General features: G+C 45.0%; 1 protein-coding gene across 2 annotated transcripts in view; it reads left to right on the top strand.

The window, feature by feature from the left end:
* UBXN7 (UBX domain protein 7) overlaps positions 1 to 14,271 on the top strand; it is a 255,626-nt gene that overhangs the window by 188,980 nt on the left and 52,375 nt on the right. For both annotated transcript variants that reach the window (XM_029617005.1, XM_029617006.1), the window contains 2 exons: positions 2,116 to 2,243; positions 4,324 to 4,729. In XM_029617005.1, the coding sequence (XP_029472865.1) occupies positions 2,116 to 2,243; positions 4,324 to 4,729 (534 nt within the window). The remainder of the gene's footprint in view (positions 1 to 2,115; positions 2,244 to 4,323; positions 4,730 to 14,271) is intronic.

Here is a 14,271-nt window from a genome sequence, read left to right as displayed (position 1 = left end):
ATTGGGCTTGATGGACCCTTGGACTGACCCAGTATGGCATATCTTATGTTCATTGTACAGGTCATTTTTGAGACTTTATCTGGAATATGGTGTCCCACTCTGGAGACAGAATGGAGACAATCCAAAGAAGTGCTACCAGAATGTTCAGGGATCTGCAGTAAAAGCCCAATGATTTGAAACTAAACAATGTATATATCTATACCCTAGAGCAGTGATTCTCAAACCTGTCGTGGGGGACCCCCAGCCATTTGGGTTTGTAGGATATCTGCAATGAATATGCATGAGATGAATTTGTATGCAATGAATGCAGTGCATGCAAATCTGTCTCATGTATATTCACTATGAATATCCTGTAAACCTTACTGGCTGGGGGTCCTCCAGGACAGGTTTAGAAACCACTGCCCTAGAGATGAGTCAAAACGTGGGAAATAGTGGGACATTCAAATAAAGGTATTAATGCATAGGAAGTAAATGTTTTTCAATGGAAAGAAGTTCTAGAACAGGGATGGGCCAGCATTTTTGGGGTGAGAGCCACACTGGAGGACCAGTTCAGAAAGTAGGTTCCTCCAGGAAACCTGAGGAGCATGGTGGGGGAGCTGGGCAGAGATCTGACAAGTCAGTGTACCATTGTGACTTCCAGTTACTCTCCTCCTGCTCTTGCTGTCGCAGGCCATAATTTGCCCACTTCTGTTTTTAGGACAAGGGTTCATGGTCTGAGACGCTGAAACAGTAGATTCAGGAGCAACATCAAAATATTTTTTCATGGAAAAGTTGTTTGACATGTGGAACACCTTATAGAGCACACAAGGACGCCACAGGGACTAAGATTAGCGGCCAATAATACACTGCACTCTCAACCCAGTCCCCCAGGACCTACCTTCGCATCTCCTCTTAGTAAATGCTCCCCATCTCCCTCCTACTTTTCCTGCCCTTGCATCTCCTCACCCTCCCCAGTTTTCCCTTCGTTAATCATTTTCAGACTCAACTGTGATTTGCAGTTTGCATTTTGTTTTCCGCTGTTTTGAAGTCCTTTACGGACCCTGTCTTGATTTTGTTTTGTTTTGTTTTGAAGCCCTGTTTGGTCATAACCTGTTCCTTCCTGCTAATTCTTTTCTAATTCTAATTTTAATGTCAAATGTTCAAAAGTTCTAATGTTTATTGTAACGCCTTGCTTGCGACAGTTCTGTTACATTGTAAACCGGTATGATTTGTATTCTATACAGGAATGTCGGTATATAAGAATTCAAAATAAATAAATAAATAATAAATAAATAGTGTTGACTAAAACATTAACAGACTTCAAGAAGGTTTGGGATAAGCACAGCGGATTATTTGCAAAATAATGAATGAGATAGCAGAAGCACAACTTAGTAATGCTACAAGTCACACGGTAATTAACTTGGTTCAAGCAGGCTATAATTCTAGAAAAAGGGTGGTAGGCGGGGTGGTCTAACAAAATAAGATGTTGGCTAAGTCTATCTAGTAGATCACCTGCAGCTGGTTCTGTCTAGCAGGCTGTGTGAAACCAGTAAAAATCACTTGGACTTAGACAGTTTAAAATCAACAGCAGCGAACTGAGAGTGGTGTCCCGACCACTGTATTCAGAAATGTAATATGTGATGATGATGATGATTGAAAATTGTTAAATTTGCAGTTAAGTAATAAAGCTACAACTCCCTAGGACCGTGTGAAAGGTTGATGGTGGCAGGATATTGTTCAGCAAGGCTACAGGTACCTAAGATGCCAGATATTCAACATTTAGGTTACCACAAAATCTTGTAGTTTGACATAAGGAAGGGAGGTGTCCTGGGTGAGAATGAAATAGGGATCTTCTATACTCATCTTCCCAAAATGTTGGAGAACAGAGGAAAATGAGAAAAACAGACTTTGATAAGTAATTATATCTTACAAGCATTCATGCTGTATGGTTGACAACTGGGCTATATCCTTAGAAGTGTAGACAGCAATATCTGAGCAGATTGGATGGGTCATTTGGTGTTTTTCTGCCGTCATCTACTCTGTTATAATATAATTAGGAAATGAAGCTTTATGATAAGCATTGTCTGTGTTTTTTAAATGTATGTTTTATAAGTTGTTTTTATGGTATCTCAAAAGGCCAGAAGCTTGTGGAATGGCACCAACTAGATGTGAATTCTTTTCTGGAGCAAGTGACAGGGTTCCTGGGAGAACATGGACAGCTGGACGGACTCTCCACCAGCCCCCCAAAGAAACGTATGCGATCGGTGAGTATAAGGCAAGAGGAGGACTTCTGATTCAGACAGTTGTAATTTGAAAACCTCTTAAAATGGCTCTCCAGTGATTTAAAAACATCACTTTTTAAATATGAGCTCTTAAAGGCTTTAGTTTCCTATGTTTTCCTGGCAACTGCGATAGAATTTTTCACTTCTTGCAGAATTGTTATGATACATTATGCCTTTCTGAGACAAGTCAAACCTAGAACGGTTTTCAAAATATTAAAATACTATGTATAGTAATGCATCATTTAATACATTGTCCATTCACTCATACCCTCCTAGCTCAGAGGGTCTTCCGCTGCTGGCTAAAGTCAGGAGCAGGAGTATTCTCTAAGACACTACCATTTAGCTCTGTGCTATATTATCAGGGGTTAACACTGCTATGCCTAGTCATTTCCCACCCTTTTCAAATTCATCACCTTTGTGATTCATCTGCACCCAGCATACCTCAATAGTATTTGTACATGGGTCCCTTACATTTTAGTACTGTGACTGTGCCATAGGGCCAGCCTGTAAACTGAACTGATGTGATCTGGGAGCATTTATAGATAGCCCAAAGGAATGATTGCACACTCTGATATTTAGTAGTTAAGGGAGTCCTTGGGTAATAATATTTCTTCTGCTGCAAGATCTGACATCTCTTGTGCCACCAACTGAACAAATAAATGAGATTAATAATGGTAATGTTTTATAATAGCCTCATCTCTGTTTATTTTGTCCTTTTTACCATTAGCTGAACTGGAGAGTCTTGCTGACAGTTAATGGAAGTCTATAACAGAATATAATTTTATTGTTCTAGTACAGGGGTGGGCAATTCCAGTCCTTGAGGGCGGCAAACCAGTCAGGTTTTCAGGATATCCCTAATGAATATGAATGACGAGATTTGCATGCACACTCTGTTGTATGCAAATCTATTTCATGCATATTCATTAAGGATATCCTGAAAACCCGACTGGTTTGCAGCTGTCAAGGACCAAAATTGTCCATCCCTATTCTAGCAGTCAGAGTGACATCTCTGTATAAAGCAGATGGAGTGTTTAATTTATAGAGAAAAAGGAAATGGAACTTTGGAGCAGAAACTGGGGAGAGGAGATGGAGTGGAGTAGTGGGCCCAGGGCTGGGTGTGACTTTTGTGAGGGGAAGGAGCCAGAGATGGGTGTGAACTTTCTCGCTCCTAAACACACACACACAGACACACACACACGAACACACACGTGAACACACCCAAGCAACAGGAAGTAGTGTGAGGTTGATAGGCATTCACCTCATGCCTCTTCAGACTTTGCCATGCTTCTTCATGGCCTTCTCAACTGTGCCAGGAAATTGGACAAAAATTAAAGCCATGTGGCTGCTTCCATCTCATGGTAAGCAGCTCCAACACTCTATGCTCTGCTTTCTTTGGGGACTAGAGGGCCAGAAATGATCTGTGCCACCACTGTCTTCTCTGTTTCTGAAGAGAGCTGGAATTGATTTATACCACTAGCTTTGCTCCATTTCCCATGGGGGAGCCAGAACTGATTTATACCACTGGCTCTACTGTGCTTCCTAGCGTCCCTAAAAAGATGAGAGAATGCCATTCAAAAATTAAGCCCTGGATAACACACACAAAAAGGGGTGAATTAGCACAAGTTTGAAATTTGTGAGCTGTAGAGCTTGTGAAGGCCAGGGTTGAAGCATTGGTAGTTGGCACTATTGCACATAAGTTTCAGACTTGTTCTGATTCAACCTTTTTGTGTCCTTTGCAGTATCTGCTTCAGTATCACTCTTTTCCCACCTGTTCCCTGTAGAAGAGGAGGGTAAAGGGGAGCAATAAGAGGGAAGGGGCTGGATTAAAGAGCAGTGTGTCTATCTGCTCCTGACTCACCACTTTCTCTGCTCTTGCTTGAAGAGGAAGAGCTGGAGCAGTACACCCAGCTGCTCTGCCTCTTAAGTATGAAAAGAAATGGTGGTATTGCTTTCCGGGCCATTCAAACACAAATTAATCCCCTGAGCAGATATCATCTTCAGCCAGTTAAGTACAATAATAATAATACTCATTTGTGGTTTTCTTTGACTGTATGTCACACAGGAGAGCCTCATTGATGCCAGTGAAGACAGTCAACTGGAAGCTGCCATCCAGGCCTCACTGCAGGAAACCCACTTTGATTCTGCCATGGTCAACCAAGAGAGCCGCTCAGATGAGGAGTCTGAATCGGAGCTCTTCTCTGGCAGCGAAGAGTTTATTTCTGTCTGTGGCTCTGATGATGACAATGAGGTGGCAGAACTAGAGAGCACCAGCAGGTCCAGGAAATCCCCTTACAAAGAATTGGTGCACAAGAAGGAGGAGACCCGCAGACCTCTCCCTGTAACCCTGGCAAAGACAGACTCTGTGATGATGGAATCAAATCATCGAGGGCCTGCAGGCAGAGACAGTGATATACCGGAGGAACCACCAGACAAGCCAGGCTGTGCAGGGGAAGGACTACATGTAAATGGTGAGTTCAACCAGCTCATCTCATGGCGTGATTTAAGGGATGGCTGTCATCAGCATGACTCCTGTACAGCTGGAGATGCATTCTCAGAATTGGAAGGGATTTATTTAGGTTTATGTCCTGCAGGAGTTTTCAGGAATTCTCTGCCCTGGAATCTGATCCATTGCACAGTCTACAACATTGCAGAGACTGCAACGCTCAAACAAGCAAATTGCAGCGAAGAATGAAAATGCAAGAAAAGGCAGAAAGTGCAGAATTTGCAAGCAAGCCACTTCTCTGTTTTTCGGGGCACAGGCTAGTTTACCTCATTCACTGGAGGAAAAGGGGGAACCATTAGGGATTTTGTGTGCTTTTATACTGTTTGTTTAAAAAAGCAGACCAGTAGTACTACTTAATTATGTATGTAAAAGTCTTTAATTCCCTTCTTGTTTAAAGTCATATGGGGGGGGGGGGGGCAGTTTTGAATAACATTGTTTTCAGTGTATACAGACACTGAACATGTATATATTGCAGCCAGTTTTTAAAGGGAAACCACATGTAAATTAGCAGCTGCAAAGAATGTTTGCTGAAAGTGACTGCATACTTGCACTTCCTATTTGTATAGTAGCTGAGCAGGTGCAAAATAATGAGCACATTTACAAATTGAATGTTCAAGTGCTGTTTTGCACCCCAATCTAAACAGGCTTATGGGAATCCCTCTTTTTAACTCTATTTATTTAGAGTCTTATATTCCGCATCCTCCAGACAACTGTTTGGTGCGGATTCATAAAATTAAAAACATAAAATACAGGCATTAACAGTGTACTAAAAAGTACACTCTTTTGTGTACTTTCAGCATGAAAGAAGAGGGCAATATTCAGCCAAACCATTTTTACCAGGTAGATAGTTCTAAGAATTGTCTGTTCTATTGTCTGTTTAAGGATTGGGCTAAGCTAAGAACTACTACTATTCCTATATAGTTTGTATTACTTGGTAGAGTTAACACCATTCCCAGGAAAATTATAATTTCCTAGCGTGTAGACAGATGGACTCCGGACCAGTGGGTTTATGCTCCCCTGCCAGCAGATGGAGACAGAGCAAGCAGACATCACAGTTTATATGACCCTGCAGTGACACCAGCCTGTCAGTATTCTCCGTCTCCAGCAGATGGTGGACGTGCATCTCCCTATAGGGATTGCTTCGGGTTTTTTGAAAGGAGAAAATTGAAATTTGAAATAAGGAAAAGAAAGCCCCGCTCTCCTGCGGTGGTACCAAAAGGTACCACCGCAGGAGAATTCCTGAGATGGTACCACCGCAGGAGAATTCCTGAGATGGTACCACCGCAGGAGAATTCCTGAGATGATTTCCATGGCCCCTCAGAGGTGTGCCTTAATCCAGAAGCTGGGTTTCCCGGCGAGGACTTAGCTGCTAATTCAGTTGAAAGGCAGTGGGTGCAGGAGGCCGAGCACGGCAGTGATGGCAGATGCCCTCTCCTCCCACAGCCAGAGACCGTCTCTGTACTCAGTCGGTAAGCGCTGAGCTCAGGTAAGGTTTAAAAAAAGTTTTCCCTGAATCAGAGACAGAAGAGTTTCAGGACTTCCTCCGATCCCCATTCTCAACTCGCCATGCTGACTATCGTTCCCACTCCCGTTGGGGTTAGGGACCTGGGCAGCCTGGCAGGTTGATCAGCCCCCAGTGGGCTAAGCCCCCACATTTAGGGCTTTTTCTTGCATGCCACTTGGTAGGCTGCAGCATCTGTTTTTGCACACTCTTGTGCATGTTCTGCTGCCCTGTATAGGCCGTCGGTGTGCGAAGTGCCGGCTCTGCACACGCGTTGTGCGCTTGGTTTTTGGGTGCACTTTTTACATGCACAAACTGTTTTACATGCTTAACTTGGCGCACAGGTTGTGTGTGTGCACCTTTCTGCACTTTCATCTAGGCACTTATATTTTGGGCGCTTTTCATTTTTGAGTGTGAACCGTTCCGACGCCCATTTACCGCAGTGGCGGCGCCGGTAAGTAAGAAGCCTCAACATCTTCCTGTTTGTGTTGCCTGTCATATTAGGGCTTCTCAGCCTGACCTGGCTTCTAACTTGTGTCAGCGCTGCTCAGACGCTCAGGGAGAGTTGGCTTCCTTGGATTTTGCTAAGCCTGGCTCTTCCCATTCTGATGAGTTGGTCATGGCCTTGACTGGTGGGTTCACCAGATCTTGGTTCTCCCTTGACTGGCTCCTCCGCTGGCGAGGGCAGTTCTGTGGGACCAGCTCCAGTTCCTTCTCGGCTTGGTCTGAACCCAGCTTTTCTTTCTTGGGTGGAATTTTTTCGAGGCTTACAAACCTTTCTTCATTTGCAGTTCTCCGCTTCCCCCATTTCTGTCCAGACGGACCCTCAGCCGGTAGCCCCTCCCTCTTCCACTCCTATGCTTAAGCAACGGGACTCACCTCGGCTCCCTGCGGGTGTTCCCGACAGGAATCTGGATGGCACTGATGATGAGGTTGATCCTGATTCCCTGGAAGATGGGGAAATTCCTCCAGGGCTGGAACAGTATCAAACCATGTTGCAGTTCTTTCATAGAGATGAACTGCCAGGTGTTCCTGCTTTGGATGCTACGTCAAAGCTGAGGAAGAATCCCATTTTGGTTTCCTTACATAACACCTCTTGTTTTTTCCTGGTGATGGATGCCATCCAGGAATTTATTGATTTGGAATGGGATGCCCCAGAGGCAAATTTTAAAGGGCGTCGGACATTGGGAGGCCTGTACCCTCTGGATCCAGCTGTGAAAGAGCGTTTGGGTTTTCCCAAAGTGGATGCTCTGGTATGTGCCGTGTCTAAGCAGACGACTATCCCTGTAGAGGGAGGAGCAACCTTGAAGGATGTACATGCTAGAAGGATTGAGGCTATTCTTAAGCAAGCCTTTGAGGCAGTGCGATAAATTTACAGATTGCCTCCTGTTGTGCCCTAGTGGCAAGTTCGTGTCTGCTTCTCTCTCAGGAGGTTGATAAGTCTGGAGGGAATTCCAGAGTGGTTATGGATCCTGCTGTTACCTTTTCAGTAGATGCAGGCAGTGATTTGGTCCAGACCTCGGCCAGAGGAGTGGCTTTGGTAATAGTGGCCAGACTTCAACTCTGGGTGCAAAATTGGTCAGCTGATGCAGCTTCCAAAGCCAATTTTACCAAGATGCCCTTTAAAGGTTCGCTCTTGTTCTGGAGCGAGTTGAAGTGGGGGAGTCTCAGGTGCCTCCATTGCTGGAGGATAAGAAACAGTTACAGTGCCCCTTTAGTATGAGGGGTCATTTCCAGGGTTCCAGGCATTTTCGTCCCTACAGAGGGACAAACTTTCAGAGGACTCAGCCTTTCGGTAGGTCTCAGTCCTTTCGTCCCCAACAGCCCAAGAGAGGAATGGGCTCGGGAGGTGGAACTTTCCCAAGCTTGCCAATGAAGGTTTGCTGACCCACCTTCCAGAACAGAAAATAGGGGGTGGATCGAGATCACGTTGGACCAGTGGGTCCTGAAGGTGATACGTGAAAGGTATACACTGGAATTTCGCAGTATTCCTCGGGACGTGTTTATGGTGTCCCCTTGCCACTCCCCGCAGAAGAAGCAGGCAGTGGAGTTCATGCTTCAAAGGCTCCTCAGACTGAGAGCCGTGGTTCCGGTGCCCACGTCTCAAGAAAGTATGGGGTGATATTCCATTTATTTTGTTGTGCCCAAGAAGGGAGGGTTCCTTTCGTCCCATCTTGGATCTCAAGAGGGTCAACAGTCACTAGAAGGTGACTCATTTTCAATTGGAAACTTTATGCCATTATCAGTTTCAGGTGCTTCCTTTTGGTCTAGCCACTGCTCCCAGAACATTTTTCAAGATTATGGTCGTCGTAGCCGTGGCCTTGCGAACAGAAGGGATCCTGGTGCACCCATATTTGGACGACTGGCTGATTCGAGCCAAGTCTCAGGAAGCGAGTACCTGGTGATGCATAATTTGATCTCCTTTTAGTGGGAGCTCGGTTGGATGATGAACCTGACCAAGAGCAATCTTCAGCCATCCCAGTTCTTGGAGTGTCTGGGGGTCCGATTCGACACAGGGCAGGACAAAGTTTTCCTACCAGAAGTTCAGATCTAGAGATTGATGTCTCAAGTGCATCAGTTGGTGAACATGATGCGCCCAACAGTGTGGTCCTACCTATAGGTATTCGGCTTGATGGCAGCAACCCTGGAAGTGGTGCCGTGGGTTAGGGCACATGTGCGATTTCTTCAGCACTCTCTGCTGTCTTGTTGGAAACCTCAGTCTGAGGACTATGCGGTCCAGCTCCACTTGCCAATGAAAATCTGCTTCCGCCGCCAGGGGTGGTTGCAGGGAGATCATCTGAGAAAAGGAGTTCCCTTGTCCTCTCCGACCTGGTTGGTACTCATGACAGATGCAAGTCGCCACGATTGGGGGGCTCACTGTCGGGAGATGACGGCCCAAGGGCGTTGGAGTGCCAAAGAGTCCTGCTGGAACATAAATTGCCTGGAAGCCCGGGCAGTATGGCTGGCATGCTTGCAGTTCAGCCACACACAGGCTGTGGGATCCAGCGGTTCGCATGATGTTGGACAATGCGACGATGGTGGCCTACATCAATCAACAAGGAGGAACCAAGAGCCAGCCAATGTCACAGGAAATAGACCAGGTTATAATATGGGGTGAAGGTCATCTGCAGATGAACTCGGCCTCTCATATTGCAGGAAAAGACAACGTGGGAGCAGACTTTCTAAGCAGGGAGTGTCTGGACTCAGGAGAGTGTGTGTTGTCAGCCCAGGTGTTTCAACTGATTGTGGATCGCTGGGGCCTTCCATTCCTAGACCTGCTGGCAACGTCTTGCAATGCAAAGGTTCCTTGATTCTGCATAGCAGGAGAGATCTGTGGTCCCTGGGAATAGACGCTCTCATACAGGTTTGGCTGGAAGATAGATTCCTCCATGGTCCTTGCTGGGCAGGATAATTTGCAAGATTGAAGGCCACAGAGGACTAGTACTCCCGGTGGCACCGGAATGGCCCAGGCATCCGTGGTATGCAGATTTGCAAAGACTCCTAGTGGAGACCCCCCTTCATCTTCCGCTGCACATGGATCTGTTAAAGCAGGGACTAGTTCTTCATGAGGATCCAACTCTGTTCTGTCTTACGGTTTGGCCCTTGAGGGGCTAGCCTGTTGAAGCATGGTTATTCCTCTGCGGTGCTTGCCACCTTACCCTGCGCTCACAGTTCTCCACTTCCTTGGCTTATGTTCGGGGTTGGAGAGTGCTTGAGGCCTGGTGTGAGGAGCGTGGTGTTCTTCCTCATTCAGTTAAGATCTAACTCATTTTGGACTTTTTGCAGGATGGGTTGAATAAAGGATTGCCCTTAATTCCTTGAAGGTGCAGGTTGTGGCTCTTACCTGTTTCAGGGGCCAGGTGCATGGTGGTTCATTGTCATATCACCCTGATGTGATTCATTTTTTTGACAGGAGTGAAGCATCTTAGGCCTCCCTTGAGGTTACTGGTTCCCTTGTGGAGTCTTAACTTGGTGCTGGATTTTTTGGTGGGCCCTACGTTCCAACCGCTGCATAGCTTTTCCTTGTGGTTGTTGACCTTGAAGACTGTTTCCTGACAACTACATGTTCAGCGCATCGAATTTCTGTGCTGTAGGCCATGTCTTGCTAGGGGCTGTTCCATTGGATGACTCCGAGGGCATTACAGCTGCGTATTGTTCCATCCTTCGTGTCCAAGGTAGTATCGGACTTTCATTTGAATCAGTCCATCTCCTTACCGTCCCTGGATAAGGTCGGGAGTAGCTTTGATACATCCCACTGGTCCTGCATCCATCTGTCTACACGCTAGGAAATGGAGAAATTACCTGATAATTTTTCTTAGTGTAGACAGATGCAGCTTCCCACCCTTGGTTGCTGCATGAGTGTGTCAGTAGTTCTCCAGTGTGGGCTGTAGATCCCAAGGGATTACTGGTAAGTGTTCATCCAGTCCCTAGTTTGGGGTCCCTAGAATGTGAGTTCATTGTTTATGATTGGCTGAGTACAGTTCTGGTTTCTGTTTTTAATCGTGTTTTTGCTAGTCTGTCCACAGTTGTTTTGAAGAGAATACTGGCAGGCTGGGTTCACTGCAGGATTATATGTACTGTAACAGCTTGCTCTGTCTCCATCTGCTGGCAGGGGAGCATAAACCTGAGTCCATCTGTCTACACTAAGGAAAACAAAATTATCAGGTAAGTAATTTCTCCATTTCAAGGGAGATGATAGAGGAAGAAGGAGGAGCACAAAGTGGGATAAGATTTAGGTGCTCAGATTGAATCAGCAGAGCTTTCCATACAATGTTGTTAATTAAACACAGTTAAATCATTTCTGTCCTACTAAACCAGCTTAGTTAAAACTTCTTAACACTACTCATTGAGCTGATCTCCACACCAGTTCACAAGAACTATTCTAACTGTAAATAGTGTGCTAGGGAATATGACATGCCATTATGGTGGATACCATGCACTATATAACGTGACATTCACTGTCATTTCATTTATTTAGATTTGCCTTGCTTTATTCATAATACAATGCTCAAGTGGGTAACAATTCAAATTAATTTATAATACAGATATAAAAAACATTAAATTAGACTAATCTTATTCTAAATATAAATAACATAATAACATAGGTAACACATAACATAAATTTGAACCCTCACCTAAATAGCTAAGGACAAAATAAAATGACCACATCTAAGCAGATTAAAACTAAAATCATGCACATTCTAATCAAGTCAAACAGCACTAGCGGATACAACAGAACAATCAATAATAAACCTAACAATTGAATGCACTAAAAATCTTCCAATCCGATACATAAACAACTAATATGACAGCCCCAAGGAAGAATAACTAGTAAAACAAAAATAGAATATTCTCCAAGGACAAGCAGGGTGGAGCTGAGCACAGAAAACTTATGTCAAACTTTCTAGAACTTTGACGAAGTCTCTCTGAGCATGTCCAGCAAGCCATTATACCACGCATCCATGCAGGGTCCCTTTAGTCTCTTCTTTTCTGCAGAGCCTTGTGTCTCACTCAAGTTTTGCAGTTAAGTAGCCTCCTCTTCTTTTATAAAGATTTGCACTTTTCGTGTTTTTCCTACCTCGTGTTCATCGAGGGATCCCTTCAGTGTCTTCCCCTTATCGTCTTAGGTTTTTGCCATTTGAGTTTTTTTTTTTTTGGTTTATCTTTCTCCTGGAATGGTGATGTGGTCAGTACCTGCCGGCCATCAACGGCCTCTGCTATCTATTTCAATTTAATGTCCCTTTTATGTTGTGACGCTATGTCCTCTACCAGTTTTAAATGATACTCCAAGAGTACAAGGACTATGTCTATCACAAATCCCTAAGGTAGGTGTGTTCTCTGCCTAGGGGCATCGCATGATATTCAGGGTTGCAGCAGATGTGCCTAGATGACCCCAAAAGGACGTCAAACCTGACTTGAGAAAATGGAGTGACTCTTCAGATCAGGCAAGTCCGAGCCATTGACATTGGCATTGAGAGAGCATTGACATTGAAGGACCTCGGAGCCGCACTGATGGCCATCAAGCCCTTGACATTGGCGGGACCATCAGTTCGGTCGATGTCGAAGGCTGATAGGGTACAGGAGACAGGCACTCATCTGGCTCTTCCAGTTCAATGACATCGGGTTCATCGTCATCGGCCTCGGCACCAGGGAGAGACCATTCTGAGCATGAAGAGAAGAAGTATCGGCATCAGTCCCCATTGATGCATGGTGACGAGCATGGGATGCAATGCCCCTGAAGCGATCCCATTTGGAGGACAGCCCATCCTCCACGATGCCCCAGCCTCCATCGATCCTTGGGTTCGAAGAGGATATGGCCACTCCTGGCTCCATTAGATTTGGCATTGGCAATGTTCAAGGAGGAGCTTGAGAAGCACATGCAGGTGGCCATGGAGCGGGCAATGTGGAGCCTCGATATCTGGACACAAACGACACTGATACAGGCACCGACCTACCTCAAGCCCCTGCTTGAATCTCTACACACACACATCGGCATGCTACCAATACAGTCTGAGTTGGTGACCGGTGGGGCATCGAAGGTGCCACTGACTGATCTCATGGACATCCCTACTTCCCGGAGGGGAAGCTGCCCCGGAGATGGGGTGACCTCGGGGCCCAGATCAACAAGACTGTTCCATTGGTACCCATACCGCCAGCCAGAAGCCGACCGCCATGTGACCCATTGTCTGTTGATGACAGTGATGATGAGGCCCCTTTGACCCTTGGGGGGGGGATGATGACTCTGATGCTTCTGAGACTGATGCATCAGATGGTCTCCCCTCAGACCTGTCTTCTCCAGCTAGGGTTTGTTAGGGTGATGGCTGAAGCCATCCTTTTTCAGTTAGAGACATAGGAGGATACTCGGCACAAGATGCTAGATATCCTCTAGTACAGTGGTTCTCAACCTTTTTCCCATCGTGACACACCTGACAGGCCACGCTCACATGTGTGACACACTGCTCATTACAATTCACGGCAGAAATAAAAAGTAAAGGTCCAGTAATTATTTTTATTGTTTAAAATGACACAAGGAAAAGATACATATTCTTTCTGAACAGAAATTACATAAATAGTAAACATCCCACACCAAAACAGCACCAATTTCCAGCACTTAAACAGTAACCACCTTACCTAAGAAAAGGCAACACTGAAATATTACACCAGGCCTTAAGACACCAATACATCTCCTATTAGGAAAACGGACCAAGTCAGGCTGCTATAGAGCCCTACACAGAAACTACACGCCAGCAGAAAACCTCACCTACATCACATGTGCTGACCCTCACCTAACAAAAAATAAAGACACCAAAATGCATAACTAGAAGCATGCAGAAAATGAATTGGAAACTGCAACAAGCCAGTCTCTGTGTTTATTTATTTGATGAGTTTTATATACTGTCATTCGGTAGAGCCATCATAACGGTTTACAAAGTGAACATTTTTCTTAGCAGTTTTGCAACAGTATACAATGTGAACATTTACAGAAATAAACATATCAAGTCCAGTACGCATTATTAGGTTGGATGAGGAGGGTATGCATGTTTAGGTTGGAGAGAAAGTATTAAGAGGATTATAGCTAAGAGTTCATTTGAGAGTTGGTATGATCAGATGAACGAAGGTCAGTGTAGAATTTGCGAAACAATAGTGTTTTTAGGTCTTTTTTGAATGTTTTTAGGTTGTGCTGGGTTCTCAGATCTTCAGGTAGGGTGTTCCAAAGTTTGGGGGAGGCAATGGAGAAGGCTCTCTCTCTTGTTGTTGCCAGATGCGCATCTTTGATCGTGGGGATGTTTAAGTAACCTGAGTTATTAGAGCGTAAGTTTCTTGGAGGGTTTTGAGGAGTTACATTTAGGGTGTTTAGACCTTGATGATCATTGTTTAGAATTTTGTGAATGATGGTCATTGATTTGTAAGCAATACGTGCTGTAATAGGGAGCCAGTGAAGTGAAGTCAATATGGGCATTATGTGGTCACTTCTTTTTGTTCCTGTTAGGACTCTGGCAGCTGAG

Source organism: Rhinatrema bivittatum, chromosome 9 (genome assembly GCF_901001135.1).
Source record: "Rhinatrema bivittatum chromosome 9, aRhiBiv1.1, whole genome shotgun sequence".
In the NCBI taxonomy this organism is placed as follows: Eukaryota; Metazoa; Chordata; class Amphibia; order Gymnophiona; family Rhinatrematidae; genus Rhinatrema; species Rhinatrema bivittatum.
The sequence above is the reverse complement of the archived record's forward strand: the minus strand, read 5'-3'. Positions and strand labels throughout refer to the sequence as shown.